Source organism: Molossus molossus, unplaced genomic scaffold, assembly GCF_014108415.1.
Source record: "Molossus molossus isolate mMolMol1 unplaced genomic scaffold, mMolMol1.p scaffold_m16_p_22, whole genome shotgun sequence".
Classification (NCBI taxonomy): Eukaryota; Metazoa; Chordata; class Mammalia; order Chiroptera; family Molossidae; genus Molossus; species Molossus molossus.
The window spans coordinates 35655082-35675553 of record NW_023425358.1 but is presented as its reverse complement, the minus strand read 5'-3'; the positions used below and the strand labels follow the sequence as shown (position 1 = coordinate 35675553).

Sequence of the window (20472 nt, the reverse complement as noted above, 5' to 3'; positions counted from 1 at the left end):
GAAAAAGGAAAAAAAACTCAGCCACTCCACTCACTTTAAGACCTATATACATGTAAGTTGTTTTCTGTGGTTTTTTTTCTTTCTTTTTTTTTTTTTTAATTATTTTTTTTAAAATAAATTCAGTGTTCACATTTCTATAAAGAATCACCCCGTGTCGGGAAGCCCCGCCCCGCCGGGCCAGGCTAAGCAATGCTTTCCCTGCCCACACCTACTCTGACTGCCCGCCCTGATGCTCCGAGTGCCGGAAGCGGCGGCCCGTGGAAGAGCAAACCCAGGCCCGGCCCGTGCCCACGGGCCACCGGGCCAGCAAGCTTTTGAGAAAGCAGAGGGGAAGACTAACTTACTGCGAAACCCTTTAAAAAATACTCATACACCTCCAAGTGCGCCTGTCGAGACGCCAGGAAAACAAGAGCTTGGGAGCCTCCCGCCCAGGCCGGGGGGAGGCGGCGCCTTCCTGGCCGCCTGCGCTCGCTCGCTCGCTCGAGGGCTGGGCGGCCGGCGGGGTGCGTGCGGGGGAAGGCCTGGTTCTGCAGCTGGAGGCGGGACGGCACCCAGCTTCCTGGTTCCGGTTCGCTCTCCTCCGAGACCCGTGCCGAGTCTCCGACCGCATGCACGGGAAGCACGGACGTTCAACGTGTATGCAAAAAAGGTACAAAAACAACTGGAATATAAAAGTTTTGGTAATATAAGGCCATCTGTTCAAGTCCACCTTGGAAACCTGTAACAGATATTTAAATACTACAGTGAAAAGGCATCTTAATATACTTTTTAAAAACATCTGAAGCACTCTGCTAAGATTAAGTGTGTAAAAAAAAAAAAATCAATTCCCTTTGAGGGCACTTTGTCCATCGAAGAGGGGCGGGGGCGGACGGTTAATGCTTCAGCCAGGGGTAGGCCTCGATGGAAGCCCTGCTGCGGTCCCCGTAGTCGTACAGGAGCTCCTCCCCGGCCTCGATGTCTCGGGAGGCGATGAGGATGAGGTGAGGCACGCCGTCGATGTCGTGCAGTTTGGTTTGGCAGTTCCCACATTTGCTGTGATTGATCAGTCTCCCCAGGCGATTTGTCTCTCTGGTGGCATCCACGCTGGTGGGGAGGGAGGGCAACAGGGGTTAATGCGGTCGATAAAGAGGCTTCTGAGCCCAGCCAGAGCCATACGTGCTCTCAGCTCTGGTGGGATGTCAGCGTACAGCCTCGTTTGGGGGAAAGCGTCTCAACTCCACAAAGGATCTTCGAGAGCCGAGCGAGGCACTGAGTGGGGTGTCGGAAGCAGGGGTGGGAGGAGACGGGGACGCAAAGGGCGCTTTGTGGAGGCCTGTGAGCAACTGCTGAGTTCTGCATGACACGGAAACGGATACAAGTGAGCTGGGCCCGCGGGGGAGGCTGTGGGGGAGGCTGTGCGCGTGGGGCAGGGAGTGTGGGGACTCTCTGTACTTTCCTCTCAACGTTGCTGGGAACCTAACCCTGCTCTAAAAATCAGTCTATTAAAAAACAAACAAACCACTACCCTGGCCATACGCAGAATGGAGCAGCCAGCAATTTGCAGAGCTGCCCTGGGGGGGAGGCCAGGTGAGCCTGGGAACAGCGGTCACGTGACCACCCACGGTGCCTAGTCCACGTCCTCACCCAGAACTGCTCCAATCCCAAAGATGAGAACTGGGAAGGGGACGGGGAGGGCGGCTACCCAGCTTTGAGAAAAGGCAGCAAGACTCATCAGGAAGCCAGAGCTACAGAATCAGGTGCTCGTGGCCGTGGCCCCGTGGCCCACCCTCTCTGCGGCCCGCAGCACATGTGGACTCACCAGTAGGTTTTGCTCAAATACTGGAAATAGTACATGTAGCAGCCGGTGGAGGGGTCCTGTGCGTACAGAGCCTCCCGCTTCCTGGCGTCGGTGATCTCGATGAGGTCCCCGTGGTACTCCACCACGAACTCGCCCCGGGAGAACTGCTTGGTGGCGATCACGCCCCTGCCTTTGCCGTCAATGAGGTCAATCTGTTGGGAGGGGATGAGGGTTAGCTCAGCCAGCCAGACGCCGCGGTGCGCGGCCGGCTCGGGGTGCCTGGGGATTGCACCGCTCCTTTGAACAGTTTTCTTGAGGTATGCCCTAGAATTCATTTGCTTTACATGTACGGTCTGACATGTATTAACTGTCACAGGTACACAACTATCGCCATGAATCATCACCCCAAAACGTTCCCGTGTGCCCACGTGCAAAGCACTGTCACGTTACTCCTCATGGGGAATCTACTAGGTGGGTGCCCCCCATTTTGCAGGTGAGCTGAGGCTCAGAGAGGCAGAGCCATGCCCAAGGCCACATGGCTAAGAAACAGTGCAGCATGGACTCCAATCCACGCAGCTGGCCTGTTCGGGGCACAGCAGGACCCCGCGTCCTGGGTCTCTCCCTCATGCCCTAACTTGGCCTCCCCCCGTTTCTCCGTACTCTGTGATCAACGCAGGGGCAGGCGGCTGCTTCGGGGGACCGCACTTACTTCTGATCTCCCCAGATGGCGGGGAAACCAAAGCTTTCGGCCCCGAGTCCCAGCCCAGACCCGCCCAGCCCCCAGAGTCCTCCCCTCTCATCCACCCAAACGTGTTCGAAATTTACCAAGAGAAATGCAAATTTCTGGGGCATTGCCATTTCCCAGGAAAACAGAGTTTCGGGAACATTTATTCGTCTCTCCTTTTAAAAGTGTTCCTAGGCGTCATTCATGCTACATGCAAGAAGCCAGATAGAACAGCTGCCTGTGCCACAATCCCGTCTGTGTGAACTGTCCAGACAGGCAAATCCAGACAGACAGACAGTGGGCTGGGGGTGCCAGGGCCGGGGAGCGCCTGCTAAAGGGGCTGGGTTTCTGTGCGGGCGGACACAAGGTTCTGGTGTGAGCGTGCTCCACGCCACTTCACTACACTCTGAAATGGCTGAAATCCTCGGCTGTACATTGTATGTATTTTGCACCACTGAAGACACGCTTCTGTGGGATGGCATTTCGCGTGCTGAGTCCACTTACGCTTCCGCGTGAGAAATACCCCTAACAGTGGCTTTGGCCTTTGGCTCCGCGACAACCTAACCATCTGCCTGGTTAGTGGCCACCAAGGGGTTGAAGCAACACCGTGGTGCTCTGACTTGAAGCGTTTTGCCCCGCACGGGGGCCCTGCCGCCCTTACCTTCATTCCTTCTTCCTTCCCACTTTCGATCAATTCGTCTAATCTCTTCCTTTCTTCAGACTGGGAAGAAAACACAAGAAACACATCAGCCCCTCTCCCAGGCTGTCCTGGACCCGCCGGGCCACATGGTCACCCACAGCTGGCCTCCACGACATTGGTCCCCAAGGGTGCCCAAGCCCCTCGACACCCCCATCCTTTTCTCATCGCCCATGTGTGGTGGATAATTTGCCATCTGGGTCCCATGGACCAGGAGGTCGCCCAGGAGGAGAAAGAGGAGGACACAGAGGTCGCCCAGAGCGGAATCAGGCTGTGGCTCTGTTCTGTGTGGTCCCTGCTGTGTTCTACTTAAAGAAAAAAAATTTTAAATACGTTTTTAGTGATTTTTTTTTTTCTTTTTTAGAGAGAGAAAGGGAAAGGGAGAAAGATAAAAACACTGACATGAGAGAGAAACATCGATCAGCAGCCTCCTGCACGCCCCCTACTGGGGATCAAGCGAACCCGGCATGTGCCCTGACTGGGAATCGACCAGGACCTCTCAGTCCAAGGGATGACGCTCATTCCACTGAGCCACACGGGCAGGCTAGAAAAATAGGTAAGTCGCTAACATTTAGAATCAGGACTCTGACTCGATGCAAAATCAGCTAGGGCTGATGGGAGGCATGGACGGGGCAGGACTGAGAAGCTGGCCTCCTGCCCCAAGGAGTCCCCACCCTGGAGAGGAGTGGGTGCTCTCGGGCTCCCCGTCCCGGGGCTGCCCCCCTGGACTACCTCCACCCCAACTTGGCCCACCGCTCTCGTTGCACAGGGAGCTGAAGGGGGCTGTACAAAGGCAGACCTGGAGCCCAGCCACGCTGGACAGCATATGGGGAGCTGCGTGAACAGCAGAGTCACCGCCCACAGCTGAGCCCAGCCCCTCCCAGCACACGGGGCCCCACCCAGGACAATGCCTCAGCCAGTGGAACCTGCCTGCAGCCCACATGGGACCTTTTGTTTGTTTGTTTTATCCTCACCCCAGGGCACTTTTTGCATTTATCTTCAGATAGAGCGAGAGGGAGAGAGGGAGGAAGAAAGAGGGAGAAACATCAATGTGAGAGAGACACATCGACTGGTTGCCACCCACAGGACCCCAACCAGGGCTGGGGACAAACCGCAACCAAGGTACGTGCCCTTAGTGGGAACTGAAGCCAGGACTCTCTGGTCCGTGGGCCGATGCTCTAACCACTTGGCTATTGGCCAGGGCCACCTGGGACCTTTCTAGTCACTCAGTCCACATAGATTTACCGAACGTCTGTGGTACGTGCTAGGGACACAGTGGTGAACAAGACCAGGTTTCTACAACCTCAGGAGGGGGTTCGGGATGCTGCAGAAGATCCCCCCCCACACACAGGACAGTCCCAAACCCAGCTCCTCTCCATTTCTACCGCTGCTTTGCAGCCAGGCTGTGCCAGCTCGCACCGGACACCGTGGAAGCCCAGCGCTGGCCTCCTGGCCTCCGATGGCCTGTCCCTCCGCACGCACACCCACAGGATCGTTCAGGAGTTTCAGTGAGATCACCTGTGTTCCTGCTCAAAGCCCTCTAGTGAGTGTTTTATTTTTTTAATCCTCGCTTGAGGACATTTCTGCATGTATCCTCAGATAGAGCGGGAGGGAGAGGCAGGAAGAGAGAGAGAGAAACATCGATGTGAGAGAGACACATCGAGTGGTTGCCACCCACACGACCCCAACTGGGGCCGGGGACAAACTGCAACCGAGGTACGTGCCCTTAGCGGGAACCGAACCCGGAACTCTCTGGTCCGCAGCTGCCACTCTAACCGCTGAGCCACACCGGCCAGGGCTCTGGTGAGTGTTTTACATAGTGACAATTACAATTACAATGCAGTGTGGGGCAAAAGCAGCTCCTACAGCTGTTCTCATGGAAAACAATACAGTAACAACACAAGAACAAACTGTGTCTCGGACTCTCTGGCCCCCCCCCCCCCGCAGCAAGGCCCCAACAGCAATGTTCCAGTGTGACCCACTAACCAGGGCGCCGTAGGGTGTTAACGGTGGGGGACACTGAGGAAGGGGTTTATAGGGACACTCTGTATTGTCTGTGCAACTCCTCTACAAACCTAAAATCATCCCAAAACAAGAGTTTACTTAAAGAAAAGCAGCAGCCTTTCAGCAGCTTCCCACTGTTCCCGGGATCAGATCCATTTTCCGATGGATCCAGGCGCGGCCCCTCGAGCCTCATTGGCCACCCTCACCCTTGCTCCGCCCCTGGCCACAGAGGCTGGCTATTTCAGATGGGCAGGCTTGCTCCTGCCTCAGGGCCTTTGCACGTGCTGCCCCCCCGGAGTACCCGTTCCCCAGCCCATTTGCCTGGCTTGCTTCCGCCCCCCCTTCCAGAGTCTGCTCCAAAGGCACTTCCTCAGGGAGATCTCCCTGACCGCCGTGGCCAGAGCAGTCTTAGCCCAGCCGCACCATCGAGCTGCTGTTTCATCAATGTCCAAGTGCCATCTGAAATTATCTTCCTTTTTCGTTATCTTTTTATAAGCTCTGTTAGTACAGGCACCTGGTCTTGTTTACTGTGGAGTCTCCTGGCCTAGAACAGTGCCTGGCACACGAGTGAGCCCTCAAAGCAACAACACACACGTACACATGAGCACCCTGACACACACGTACACACGAGCACCCTGCGGGCTCGTTAGTTAATGACAAGCACGCGGCCCCGTGGGCCCAATCGGTGGGAGTACTCGCAGGGAAGCCGGGGCAGGCGGCGGGGCTCCTGCCGTGGGCAGACATGGCACCGAGGGAGGAGCGGAGAACTGGGGCTGCTCAATGCCCCGGACGCAGAGCCAGAGATCGAGTTTCATTCCAGAGGCTCAGTGGTTTGGGGCAAACAACCAGCTCCAGGCTTCTGGGACCCACAGGGTTCCAGAGGCAGACTGAACGGGAGGGGACAGAAGTTAAGACATCCCTGAGCTGGAGTCAGCAGGCTGCTGTGCATGGCAGGCCCAGGGCTGAACTGGGCATGAAGCCTGGGCATTGCCACTCAGCACAGTCCCTGCCCCGGTGCTGGCTGTCACCCCACCCGTAACCAAGCCAACCAGCTAAGAACCTCCGCAACAGTTAACGAGTGGTTTGGGGCATCTCTCCAAGGCTGAGTTCCACCCTCCTGCCCTGGACCCTGGACCCTGGACCCTGGACCCAGCCCTGCCCACTCTGTCTTCAAACTCAACGACGTGGCTGCCAGGCTCTGAATCCCAGTTTCAGCCCTGGCTCCCCACACCCCTCTTATGGCTTAGCCGCCTGGGCCCTGCTGTTGCTGCCCAGAAGGGCAGGCAGGTCAGGACACCACCTGGCCCACTGCCTGGCCAGCCACCACCTGGCCCTGGTGTTCGCTCAGCGGCACCAACGCAGACGTAAGGGACCCAGTGGCTCTCCGTCCTGTGACAGAGGACCTGACTGTGCTGTGGCCCACGCTGCAGGGAGGCCAGTGTCAGCTCCCTTCCGCTCGTCGGCTGCGAGGCTCAGACCTGCACCACGTCCTGCTGCAGCCTCCTGGCCCCACAGTGACGAGCCTGTTTCTTTTATTAACAAGGCCAGCTCGGCTGCCCCGCCCTGCAGCCCGAGGGCCTCCGTGTGGGCACTCTGCAGCCGGCCACGTCCCAGGGCCTGGCACCGCCTCGCCCTCTGCAGTGCTGTCTTCTAGTGACCCAGCTCAGCCTCCCACTGCAGGCAAACGCTCCCCAACAGCTCCTTCTGGCCAGGAGACACTGCCCTTCCAAGAAAAGAAAGCCAAAGCTTCTCTGGGGGAAGGGGGATGGACCCCTTATTTTTCTTTAAATGAAGCCTCATCAATTAAAAAACAGAGAGAATACTAGATGACCCTATCTGTACCCAGAAATGAAACACAGAAAACGCTGAAGGGGACGACTGCAGCCGGGCCCCCACCTCCCCGTGAGGCGGCCATCCTGAACACGGCCCACGCGCCCGGGGGAGGGGGGAGGTGAGCAGCCAGGGCTGCAGGGCCAGACCACGCCCAGGCTTTCCTTGCAGAAAGCAGTGCCCACACCCACTGCGTCAGATATTGACTGAGCACTGCAGAGCCCGGCATCTGCAAGCACGGCGGGGGGCGGCCAGGCCAGCTGGCCTTCCTGCCTGGTTTCACACGTGTCGGGCCGGGGCTGGGCGGCACAGAGCCCGGGGAAGTGACAACGCCAGGGAACCGTGCTCACTGTGCGCCAGGCCTGGTTCTGTGTTCCATGTGCATCAGTGTTTACTCCCCCCAGCAACCCCACGAGACGCTGCGTTACCCCATTTTACAGACAGGGCAACTGAGGCACAGGGTAGGTAAGTTCCTGAGGTGACACAACCACTGCTTTTTAACACCTCGGGACTCAACATGGGGCCTCTGGACAGCAGAGACCAGCGTGTGAAAGAACACGGGCCTCCCCCATGGCCCGGCTCCACTGCCCTTCCCACCAGTCCTGGGAGCGCAGCTGTCAGAGCACCTGCCTCGCCTCTCATGCCCAGAGGCATCATCACCGAGCCGCAGGTGACCCTGAGCGGAGGCGATCCCCCAAGGCCGAGGCCACGGGTCCCAGACTCGCCCCAGGAGGACAGAGCAGGCTCAGGTCCGCACGCGAGCCCTCCCACGAGCTGCCCGCCCCCGAGAGCTAGCACGAAGACCCGGGTGCACCTGCAGCTCGGCCTTGCTCTTCCGGGAGCTCCTGCGCACCGGGTAGAAGTCCGTGAGCTTGCGGTTCTGCTGCGTCTTTCCTTGAGACCTGCAGGGGCAGGAAGAGAAAAACACACTCGCACGCCACCCTGCGCGGCGGCTCCCTGGACGTGATGGCACTTGCACACCTGTGTCCACTGCAGCCTGGGCTCACCCAGGCTCACACGTGAGAGCCAGAGGCAGGACGCCCCTCAGTGGGGAGGGAAGGCTCCTGAGCCTGGACACTTGCCAGACCTCAATGCTGGCCAACAATAGTGTCCCTGGAGGGACTCGAGCCATGTGCGCCTCAGTGTGGGAGAGGCTGGGAGGGTGACCTGCTTAACCCCAGGGAGCTCGGCCAGGGCCAGAGAAACCAAACTGCCCGGAACTGGGGGGCTCCAGGAGGCACTTACTTTTTCCGAGGCGCCTGCTTCCCCTTGATGGGCTTTTTTGGGGCTTGCTTGGCGGTGGCTGCGCTGGGGGGCTCACAAGACGAGGTTGGAGTTTTTGGAGTTTCTGCTGCTTCAGATTTTTGGTTTGGAAAAGGGGCCAGGGGACCTCTCCTGGCGTCTTTGACCTTCAGTTCCTCGGCCTTCGTGGTGCTTCGTATTGCGTTCCCAGTGTTTCTTTTCTCTAAGGCAGAGGGCGGAGGGAGAGGTTTCTTGGAGACACTGTCTCCCAGTTTCTAGACGTCAGCTGCCTCCTAACACAGGCTTTGAGAGAAGCCAGGGTCAAAGGGCAGGGGGCAGCAGTGCCCTCGCCTAAGCCCAGTGTCCACTAATGACGGCTACCGGGGAGAGTCACCTGCCTTCTCTATTTTTTGACCCACACACTGGGCACATTTTTGGCCTTCTGCACTTTCCCCAGCCTTACTGAGACATGACTGACTGCCCTGGCCGGGCAGCCCCATTGGTGAGCGGCATCTCTGTACGCAAGGTTGCAGGTTCAGTCCCTGGTCACAGCACATACAACAATCAGCCAATGGCCCTGGCCCGTTGGGCTCAGCGGTTAGAGTGTCAGCCCACGGACCAGAGAGACCTGGGTTCGGTTCCCGCTAAGAGCACGTGCCTTGGCTGCAGTTTGTCCCCAGCCCAGGTTGGGTCATGTGGGTGGCAGCCACTCGATGTGTCCCTTTCACGTCGATGTTTCTCTCGCTCTCCCTCCCACTCTATCTGAACAACAACAACAAAAAAGTCCTTGGGTGAGGATAGAAAAAAATAAATGAATAAATAAATAAACAAGTAAAAATAAAGACATGATTTACTTTTTAAAAATAAGTAAATAATACGTGGCTGGTAAGAATGTGAAAATGTACAGTCACTCTGAAAAAGAGTCTGGCACCTCAGAAAGTTAAACATAGTTACCATATGACCCAGCAATTCTACTCCTAGGCGTCTACCAGGACAATTAGAAACATGTGTCTCACCCTGGCCGGTTTGGCTCAGCGGTGAGGTTAGAGCGTCGGCCTGTGGAATGGAGAGTCCAGGGTTGGTTCCCGCTAAGGGCATGGACCTTGGTTGCAGTTTGTCCCCGGCCCCGGTTGGGGTTGTGTGAGTGGCGACCAGTCTGTGTCTCTCTCATATCGATGTTTCTCTCTTTCTCTCTTCCTCCCTGTCTTCCTCCTGCTCTATCTACAGATAAATGCAAAAAATGTCCTCGGGTGAGGATAAAAAAAAAAAACAAGAAACCACCCAAATGTTCACCAGCCGATGAATGGGTAAATAAAATGTGGTCTGCCCACAAGATGGAACATTATTTAGTCACAGAAAAGAATAAAGCCTGGACCCCTGCGGCAGCATGGATGCATCTGGAAAACCTGATGCTGAGTGGCACGGCCCAGGCACAAAGGCCATGTGTTCTATAATTCCACTTGCAGGAAATGTCTGAATAGGCAAATCCATGGAGAAAAAAGTGAACAGGCAGCCCTGGCTGGTTTGGATCAGCAGTTAGAGCAGGGGCCCCCAGACCAAAGGGTCAAGGGTTTGGTCTCAGGTGGAGGGCATGTGCCTGGGTTACAAGTTCTGTCCCGAGCCCCAGTCAGAGTTGTTTTGGGGTGCAGGTAGGGGGTAGACCAATTGAAGTGTCTCTCTCCCATTGATGTTTCTCTCCCTCCCTCTCTCCCCACTTCACTAAAAAAATAAATGGAAAAAATTCTTGGGTGAAAATCAACAACATAAAAGTAGACTAGCCGTTGCCTGGGGCTGAAGTGGGAGAGGAATAAGAGGTGACCACTAATACTGGGTTTCTTTTCGGGGGGGGGGCATGGTTAAAAATAAATAAACATATCCAAACACCTCCAGACCATTCTCGCTCCCTTACACGCCTTCTTGAGTGGAACCAGAGGGGGTTAAAGCCAGGACGTTCTGCGCAACCCTAGGAGTGTGTGGTGTCCGTGAACGTCAGGTCACATCACAGCAGACAAAAGGTTGAGAATCAAGAATAAGAGCCTGGCTCTTGGGGTCTCCTCCAAAGTCCATCTGGCCCAAAATTCTAATCGTTGTCATTTACTAACACTATGAGCGAAACAAGCTTGCTTGTGCACCTTGTCAACACAGAGGACCTTTTACATCCTGCCCCATTGCAAAAAGGATGTGAGACAGGCTGACCACATTTAGAGAGAGCCCCTCCCCCAGTCCCTGCATGGGTGCAGAGTGAAGGTTAGAAGCTAGGTTGTTTGCTCTGGCCAGTTTGGCTCAGCAGTTAGAGCGTCGCCCCGAAAACCAGAGAGTCCCAGGTTTGGTTCCCACTAAGGGCATGTTTGTCCCCAGCCCGGCTGGGGTCTTGTGGGTGGCAGCCAGTCAATGTGTCTCTTTCACATCGATGTTTCTCTCTCTCTTGTCCTCCCCCTCTATCTGAAGATAAATGCAGGTGAGAATAAAAAAAAAAAAAGAATCTAGGTAGTTTGAAGACTAACAAAACAGAATGGCCCTGTGCACTGGGGCAACCAAGCCTGGGCTGGCTCCTGCCCCCGATTCCAGTCTTCCTGCCCCTCAGCTCTGGCCCCAGAGGCTGGACTAACCCATCACTTAGGGCACATTCTGTTAATGAATACAAGGCTTCCTTGTATGGAGCTGCTGGTGGCCAGAGTTCTGCTTCTCTTGGGTAACTTTTATTAGAAGGGGGCTCGGTGAGTGAGGAAGAGCTCACGCTCCCCAGTGTCGCGTGGAGAGGGACGATTTGGGTTACGGCAGGACCTCCACAAGGTTTCCGCTTGTTTTGCAGGGCCAGACCAAATTTTCAATAAGCGTATACTTTTCTTGCTCAATATTTTAACTCATTGGAGTGTATGCTGCCTCAGAGAGTAGCTCTGAACACTTGAGTGGAAAGAAACTTTAGAAATGAGGTCAAGGCCAGCTCATAAAAGGGAAGGAAGTCTGGTCCTGGCGTTCACACAACAGTCAGGACTGCGAGCACCTGGTCTGTACAAACCAGATTCACAATTTCTGCGTTTCTGGCATCGGTGAGCCCCTTTAAGTGCAAATCAGGTGCATTATTTTTGCAATTTGGTAAGACAGTCAGCTTGAAGGGCATATGCCAACTACGTAAAAGCAGGAGAACCGGTCAGACCAACAGGGCAGACGCCCTGGGATGGACTGCTCTTTCCCGAACCTGTTACTTAGCAGAAGATAGAACACGGTTCCTTCAGAGCTGGGGTGTGAAAAGGCTGGATAAAACCTTCATACAGGGTATAATTATGGAGGAGAGAGGCTTGTGCAGCCCGACCAGCTGTGGTCAGAGCAGGGCCACTGCAGAGGCTTACCTTCCCGTTTCCTGTAGATCCCAGCTAATGGCTTCCCCTGGCATTTGACTTCGTGGTGTGTGACTGAGTTCTCTTCCTGAAGGGGGGAACGGATTCCAGAGCATTTGTTCGGGCTCATGTAGGTATAGATCTTTGACTGCCCGGTAAACACGTTCTCCTAGAACGACAAATGTACATTCTGAGAGGCTTTAAGAAGCAGAGCCCATGGCATTTAGCAGAGAGGGGACAAGTAGGATACAAAAGACAAAGAACCCAACATCATCGGCTCTCCAGGCAGCACTGCCAGGGACACCAGCCCAGGTAGAGCAGTGCAAGGTTTCGAATCTCCCAGGTCCAAGCGGGATGTTTCCTGAACACGCGTGGTCTCCAATTCTGATCACTAAGGGGACATTGGGCAGCGGGAGAACTAGCTGCACACAAAGATCTATATAAGAAGGAGACAACCTACCAATAGCAGGGAGGTCGGAATGACCTGGAGCAAACAAAGGTGGACTTTGAAGGGCTGGCCTGTGGGTAGGGGCTAACTCCAGGGCAGGAGCTGCAGGGACTCTAGCACAGAAACAGGCCTCAGGGAACCTGATTAACCACTGCTTGGTCCTGAGGTCAGCTGGTAGGACTTGTCACTACTGCCAGAGCCTACTGTGTGCCCAGGCCTGGCCCCTCTCAAATGAATGCAGCCCAGCGGCCTCCCAGGACCTCAGAGTGGACTGCGGTAGGGAGATTCTCTAGGGTAACCGTGGGTGGGTGAGGAGTGGAGAGCTTATGAAAGCAGGGAGGAGAGCAGGCAAATTTAGGGCAGTCACTCTATTACAAATGGCATCTTGGCATTAACCAGAGGGTGGGCAGACTGGTAGGGCAGTTCAGGCCACTGCTGGTGTGTCTGGGGGTGGGGCCTCTCCAGTGAGTAAGCACAGACAGGAGGAGGGCTTCCAGAAATACTGCTGGGCCTTTCTGCCTGGTGAGCCATTAAACACCAAGTCAGGGAGACCTGTGATGCTCTCTGAGGGACCCAGGCAGGCCCCCCACACCCTGGGATGGCAGCCACCTCCGTGGTAGCTGGACTTGGGCGTGGAAATGCCAATAAAGACACAAACTTTTCCGAGGTCAAATACTGCCAGGGTCATGGCGGAGCAAGTGTGGACGCCACTCCCAGGCAGGCAACAGAAAAGGAAGCTGCCCGGCTGGGCGTCCCGCCCGCATCCCAGCCCCAGGGCGGCGGGCGGGGGCTGTGGGGCGAGCCCACGTGCGCGCGGCGCGGGGCCGGCGGGGGCGCCCGGCCCTCGGGGTGCGCCGAGTGAGTGCGGGAGGGTGCCTGCTTACCCCGTTGGTGCGGGGCCTCCCCGGGCCCCTCCGCTCCACCATCTCCGGGCCCGGGGCCGTCGCTGCCACCGCCACCGCCGCTGCCGCCGCCGCCGCCTCCACCGCGCGGGGCTTGGACATCTTCCTGCCTGGAGAGGGTGACCCGGGGGAAGCGGGGGAGGGGGCGCTCAGGGCGCGGCGGGGCGGGGAGCGGGGCCGCCCGGGCCAGGCGCCGAGACGGCGCCTCCCGCCGCAGCCATGTTCCGAGGGCCCGGCGGCGATGGGCCGCCCGCACCACCGGGAGGCAGGGGCCGGCCGGTCAAGCCAGGCCGGGGCCCGAGTCGCCCTCCCGCCGCCCGGCCCGGCCGGGCCCGCGCCGCCCGCCCCCCGCGCGGCAGGGCCCGACACACCCACCTGCAGCCCGGCCAGGCCCATGGCGGCCCGCCCCGCGCCCTCGCCGCCGCCGCCGCCGCGGCCCGGCCACCAGCGCTGCCGCTGCCGCTGCTGCTGCTGCTGCCGCCGCCACCAGCGCCTCCGCGGCGCCCCGGGGAAGGGCCGGCGGCGCCCCACGGCGCCCCCTTCCCCCATGGCCTGCGAGGCGGGCCGGCTCCGCGCCGCGGCACCCCGGCCGGCCCGGAACCGAGGACCAGGGAGGGAGGCGCTGGGGCTTCCTGCGCGCCGCCCGCTGGCGTCGGCTCCCTGCGCGGGGAGGGGCCGGCCGGCGGCGCAGGCGGCTGCGGGGAGGGGAGGCCGGGCCGCGGTCGCCACGAATCCCGACTCGGGCGCGCCCCCTCGCGCGTCCTCAGCCACTCGCCGAGGCCGGGGACGTGATGATGACAGCCCCGGCTCTCCGCCCACCGGGCTCGGCTCGCCCGGCTCACGGGTATTCTGGGATCAGCAGCGGTGTGCCCGAGCCTGGGTTCAGGAAGTGTTTTTATGGGCATTTAATCCTTCTTGCGAGCCCAGCTGTGGGGAGGGGGCAGGTCCTGTGCAAGGTGAGGATACCGAGGCCGCGGGAAGGGCAGGGGCTTGCCCAAGGCCACGGAAGGGAAAGGGAGAAACCCAGGCTTTTGCTGGGCACAGGCCCTGGAGCGACAGAGCCAGGGTTATAATGGGAAGATTGCGGGGTGCTTTGCTTGCATACCTTATCTCACACAAACCTCCCAACGGCCCTGGGAAGGTAGATGTTATTATCTCTCTTTCACAGATGGGGAAACTGAGGGTCAGAAAAGGAGGCGATGCCCAAGCACTCGGAAATAGAGATGGGTCTCCAGGCAACTGAGTCCGGAGTGTACACTCAGCCACTAACCCTCCAGCTGCGGAAATTACAGTTGGGAGGAGCAAATGGTTGCAGAAGTTTTTAGCAAGTCACCAGGGTCTCCTGTGCCCACCCCCACGCCCCATGAGGAAATGTACCAGGCAGGCAGGGGTTCCAGGAACTCTGGTGCTTTATCTCCACATAGCTCGCTGCCCTGTGCCACGACACTGTAATCATCAGAGTTTGAGGGCCGGAGGCCAAAGACTCCCTGTATTTGTGCAAAGTCAGATGTAAACAAGACACCTCGGGGCACATAGCTCCTGCCACTTGGGTCACGACCTGGCAGCAAGGATTGGGTTTCTCCCCCTGCATCAGCCCCAGAGATGCGTTGTGACCATGGTCAAGTCACTTTCCCAATCTAGGCCTGTGTCCTCATGGATAAAATGCAAGAACCGTGAATTCCATAACCCACAAAGGGCACCTTACAACATCCACAGATTGAACAACTAGCTGTCACTTTAAGTAGCTACCTCCCCTTAGACAGGATAAAACTAAGTAGGATTAAATGGCAGGACCCAGCTCAGGAAAAGACTCTCAAACCAGCTCAAGCTTTTGCATCCTTTGGGGCAGGGCCAGGGAACACCACCCATTCCCCCACCCCACCCCCACCCTCTCAACCACCAAGAGGCCAAGCGAAGAGTGAAAGAGGCTTCTAAAGTGACAATCTGGCCCTGGCCAGTTTTGCTCAGCGGTTAGAGCATCTGCCCATGGACCAGAGAGTCCGGGTTCGGTTCCAGCTAAGGGCACCTACCTCTGTTGCGGTTTTTTCCCAGGCCCCAGTTGGGGTTGTGTGGGTGGCAGCCAGTCAATGTGTGTCTCTCACATCAATGTTTCTCTCTCTCTTCCTCCCTCTCTCCCTCCTGCTCTACCTGAAGATAAATGCAAAAATGTCCTCTGGTAAGGATCAAAATAAATAAATAAAGTGGCACTCTGACGCCCAGGTGGCGGAGCCATTGAAACAGTGTCTGTCACACCTGTAGGGCAGAGAAGGTCTGCAGGTGCCAAACTTGCATGAGAATCCGGTTGGAGAGCAGGAAGCAGCTGTTAAGGCCACCTTATCCACTTCACATACTATTTTAACCTCTGCCCTACACACACATCCTTAGGCCACACTGTTCTGTATTTTAGACAAGTTCAGGGGATACAACACAAGTCTAGCAACCACTCCTCTCAACTCTGCAGCTCTATTACCTAGAAATTGTAACATAAATTATTCAGTATAAGTTTCTTTCCTGTTTCTGTACAGAAGGCGCTCGTAGGTACATGTAACAAATACACCCAGCAACAGAAAGAAAAACTCTTAATGTTGCCCAGGGTCTCAAGGAAACAGAACTCAATAGCAGTGACGTGAAGAGCTAAACCTTACTGACGGTTTACTATGAGTTTGATCCTGTAATAAGGCATTATTAAATGGAACCTTCCCTGCAAAAATAAATAAACAAACAAATAAATTGAACCTTCCCAACCATTTATGAGAAGGTACTATTTCTACGTAGAAATTGATGCTTCGGGAAGAGTAGAACCCTCACTTGCTTAAGGGTTCTGAACCCAGTTCTGCTATATGAGAGTAGTTTACCATAAAGAATGTATTTTGAACTCAGACACTAACATAGCAGTTCATTCATTCCACAAACATTTATTGAATATCTACTTTGTTTCAGGCCCTGTGGTAAGGACACAACAGTGAACATAGAGGCTGATGGAGCATGGTGAGGACAAAAGGGTCATTAGGGCCCTATAGGCCATGGTGAGGACTATGGATTTGATCCTAAGAACAATGGGGAAGGTTGGGGGTAGGGAGAATAATGAAGGTCACATGATAACAATCTGTGTTCTTGGGGACCATTCTAGCTGTTGAGAGATAATACACTGGAGATGGCCAAAGTGAAAAGAGGGAGACCAAGTAGAAGGCCATCTAACAGTAGCAGTAGAGGTGGACTGATCCTTAAACTAAGACACTCAAGTTAGAAAATATTTGCATGATTGTAAAACTTCAAAACCAGACAGAACTTGCCTAGTCTCTGAACCTTTTGCTCTTGTGACCCAGCAGGCCTCTCAAAGTAAACTACAAGTTTGGAACAAAGACCACTTTTCTAGAAGAAAAGAACCGACCCCTTGCCCTGCTGGTGTGGATCAGTGGATTGAGCATTAATGCATGCACCAGGAAGTCGCCTGTTTAATTCCTGGTCAGGGCACATGCCAGGGTTGTGGGCCAAATCCCCAGTGGGGGGTACGTAGGAGGCAGTCGATCAATGTTCTCTCTCATGGATGTGTCCATCTCTCTCTCCCTCTTCCTTCCTCTCTCTCTAAAACCAATAAAGAAAAAAAAACAAACAAAAAACTAACCCCTGATTTGAAGTACTGTAAATGATTTGATGTTTATGATACCACACGCCCAATTGAATGGTTTGCATGAGTGATACATCCTAAGAAATAAGTAACTGCTGCCTGGCCACTGTGATTCAGTGGATTGAGCCTAGTCCCATGGACTGAGAGGTCCCAGTTCAATTCCTGTTCAGGGCACATGTCCAGGTTGCAGGCTTGATCCCCAATGGGGAGCATGCAGGAGGCGGCCTATCGATGTTTCTCTTTCTCATTTATGTTTCTATCTTTCTCTCCCTTCCTCTCTCGCTTAAAAATCAATAAAAACATATGTAACAAAATAAGTAACTGTTAATTTGGGGATCAAGTGACACAGTGGGAATCACTAACCAATAAACTACAAAGGTGGTATGTAAGCTTGCCATGGTAGGAGCTGGGAACAAGAGTCTGGCTTTGGCTAAGAGGGGTACAGTGGAACCAGCAAAGGTACAGCACGGCCAGAGTCTGGACAATGACTCTGGACTTCAGCTTCCACCTCTGAAAAACGGAAATAACAATTTATAAAGATTAAGATAATCAAGTGCCTGGCTCTTAATGGTAATTATCAAGTATTGGTAATTATTATTGGGCCCATATTAAGTATTTAAGTATTTCAATGCAAACTGCTTAATTTTTTCACCCCCCCCCCCCCATAGATTAGTTAAAGCAAACTATTCTTTTAATGAACTACTGTTGAAGTAGGTAGTTTAATCTATTTTGCTGTTATGAGAAAATGAACCAGGGAAGCATACTTTTTATTAAAATTTGTCAGTTAAATTAGTCAGATACTATTAATATGTTTTAGATGCTAACACTTTTCTGAAGGAAAATATTCGTCTTAATTTCCTCTGTGGATTGAGTTATTAAGCTCTTTAACTTGAAGTTCACTCTGCCTCATTTCTTAATCAGAATCTGGGTAAGTCTTGTCCCAAAAGACCCTAGAGGGATGCTGGGAGAATAAACGATGCAATTGGGTTCAGGGCCTGAAAATGAAGGGGCCCAATAAATGTTTGCTGAATGAATCCTTATTTTATTCATTACTATTGCTGTACGCAGCATATTACAGTAAGGCAAATTCCTGCTAAAATGCAGCAAGCACCTTGGAACACTGAAAAAATGTATAAACCCCAGCTTACGTTTTAAAAACGATAATTCAGTCAACCGTCACGCTTAAGTTTTTGCATAAAGGAGACACAGCAGCTGGAAATGACCAACAGATTACTTTGCCGCATAACGTGGGTCTTACTGTCCTGAAAGCAAACTAAGTGTGCAAAGGACTTCGGACAGAGACGTCGCCTTCCGCGGCCGTGCTGTGGCACCCAAGCCATCTCCGATGGGCAGGAGTTCTGACCAGCTGCAGGACGAAGGGCCGCCCCAGGAGGTGCCAGGGGACCCGTCTCACCCCAAAGTGGGCCAGAGGGACCGCGTCCCTGCCCCTCGGCGCAGAGCTGACTCAGGGCGTGGGGAGGGAAGGAAGGCGCCTGCCGCGCTGTCTGCTCCAACGCGCTCTCCACCATGTGGGTTAACGATTCGCGCTGTCACTTCGGGGTCACCTCCTTTCCCGACGAGAGAGGCCCAAAGCGAGCGAAGCCTCGCCCTCACCCGTCTTTGCATCAATAACAACCATTCCCTGGAGGTGACCTGCGCTTTAATTGCCAAAGAGCTTTGACATATGGATCCGCTGCCTCTGGAGAGGCAAACCAGCTGCTGCCCACACTTAGAGACGGGAAACCAAGGCACCGGAGTGGGAGGGGCTTCTGGAGGCTTCGCGGGGGGTGCGGGGCCTGGAAGGTTCCGCAGTGCCCCCCACCCACCAGCCCCCACCACCCAGTCCCCGCGCTACAGTCAGAGCAGCCCGCAGGAGGGTGTCTCCCAGCTGCCGCTCCCGCCACCACGGTCCCTCCTCCAGCGCGACCTCCCACCATAGCCGGCCAGGCGCTGGCCACCTGGGCAAATACCTCTAGCCATGGTCCCGGTCTGTCACCGCCTGGGATCTCCCGGGAAACGCAGCTTTCGAAAAAAGTTGCAACAACTGTAGCCAACTGCTCCGCGGAGCACCGGCTTTTGCCCTGATTGGCGCTGCAGCCCGCCTCTCCCCAGTGCGCGCGCAGTGATAGGCGAACGCGGGGAAAAACCCGCCCTTGTCTCCGCCTCTCCGGCCGTGGGCGGGGCGAGCGGCCGCTATTTCTACAAACGCTTTCGGGACAGGTCCCAGAGGAGGAGGTGGAAGGAGGGGGGTTTAAATTTTACCGTCTCCCTGCACTGATTGGCTAAGGTGGAAGGACACTCGCGCTTCCATTGGAGGCATCAAACTCCACCCTCTCACGGTGCTGAAGCTCCGCCCTGGAGTTTTAGTCACGTGATTGGGGGGACCCAGCTCGGAGTGGACCCGTCGGGGACTTCCGTTTTTTCTACAACTTGACCGGAACCCGACCTTTGACCTGCGACCTCCTCTCATGACCTGGGAAGCCTAACTCCCATCAGTTTGGCATCTCCCTTACCTTGACTATCTCCAGCAGTTTAATCCATTCATTCCTAGGTTGGAAAGGTTTATTGGAACAGTCTATTCTTACAGAGCCAAAACCCGCTGGTATAGCTCCTACCAACTAACAGGTTCAGTGGGTAAACCTAGAATCTCAGCAATCCTCGCCCAACATACCCACCAATTCACAGATGGGGAGACAGGACCAGAGGGAACAGGTAACTTACTTGCTGCCCATGGTCACCCAGCAGTTGAATTGCAAGGCCTGGATCAATCGTTTGCCTGTCGTTCACTAGATGATTACCTTAACCCCCAGGGAAACAACCCTGCTGTGTTCCCCACTCAGGAGAGCCCCTGTCAGTATGGTTTCAGAGAAGCACAGGTGTCCTGGATTTTCTTTTTCTTTTTTTATCCTCACCCGAGGACATTTTTTGCATTTAATTCTGATAAAGCTGGAGGGAGAGAGGGAGGAAGAGAGAGAGAAACATCGATGTGAGAGAGACACATCGACTGGTTGCCACCCACAGGACCCCAACCAGGGCCAGGGACAGCAACCGAGGTACATGCCCTTAGCTGAACCGAACCCAGGGCTCTCTGGTCCATGGGCTGATGCTCTAACAGCTGAGCCAAACCAGCTAGGGCTATCTTGGATATTCTTTACTTTCATAGAAGGGAAGGTATCGAGTTACAGTTCTTTTCTGGGGACCCCTCCTGGGGATGTAGGCAAATGTCATCATTCACTCATCCATACTCCCTTTGGGATCCAAGAAGGTTTTGAAGACCTCACCAGTACCCAAGGAGCCTACCATTGCACCAGGAAAGAAAGCAAGCAAAATAAAGTGATGTAGCACAGCTGGTGTGGCTCTGTGAATTGAGCGTTGCCCCATGGACTGAGAGGTCCCACTCTGATTCCCAGACAAGGCACATGCCCACATTGTGGACTCAGTCCCTGGTGGGCATCGTGCAGGAGGCAGCCTATCGATGTTTCTATCTCTCCCTTCCTCTCTCTCTAAAAAAAGTAAAATCAATAAAAACATATTTAAAAAAATAAGGTGATGTACATGAAAGCATGGGAAAGTAGTTGGTAACTTGCAGTACGGTATTGGCATACCGTTACAGCTCTTTGGCCCTCAACTTCTCCAAAATGTCAAATGATCTTGGAGTTGAGCAAACATTGATGTAAGAGACACATCGAGTGGTTGCCACCTAAATGACCCCAACTGGGGCCGGGGACAAACTACAACCAACGTACCTGCTCTTAGTGGGAACCGAACCCGAGACTCTTTGGTCCGCAGACCGACACTCTAACGGCTGAGCCAAACTGGCCAGACCTGAGCTCCAGCTTTGCAGGGCCTCTCCCCTAAGTTCTTGCAGGGCCAGCACCAACG

At 55.0% G+C, this 20472-nt stretch overlaps 1 protein-coding gene and 1 long non-coding RNA gene across 4 annotated transcripts; one reads left to right on the top strand and one right to left on the bottom strand.

Moving 5' to 3' along the window:
• Positions 1-57: 57 nt before the first annotated feature.
• On the bottom strand, positions 58-18616 carry KMT5A (lysine methyltransferase 5A). Of its 2 annotated transcripts, XM_036276402.1 has the most exons (8): positions 18561-18616; positions 12945-13072; positions 11625-11781; positions 8278-8497; positions 7847-7934; positions 3163-3222; positions 1799-1989; positions 58-1083 (listed from the first exon to the last, which is right to left on the bottom strand). In XM_036276402.1, the coding sequence occupies exons 1-8, from the start codon at positions 18568-18570 to the stop codon at positions 873-875; spliced, it is 1065 nt and encodes a 354-aa protein (XP_036132295.1). In that variant the 5' UTR covers positions 18571-18616; the 3' UTR covers positions 58-872. The 2 variants fall into 2 exon arrangements, with proteins under 2 accessions (XP_036132295.1, XP_036132296.1); XM_036276403.1 differs by lacking the exons at positions 12945-13072; positions 18561-18616 and adding an exon at positions 13338-13379 and having other exon boundaries at positions 478-1083.
• LOC118639843 lies at positions 13731-16429 on the top strand. Of its 2 annotated transcripts, XR_004961306.1 has the most exons (4): positions 13731-13918; positions 15117-15138; positions 15903-15988; positions 16292-16429. It is a non-coding gene; the product is annotated as an uncharacterized LOC118639843 (long non-coding RNA). The 2 variants fall into 2 exon arrangements; XR_004961305.1 differs by lacking the exon at positions 15117-15138.
• Positions 18617-20472: the final 1856 nt, after the last annotated feature.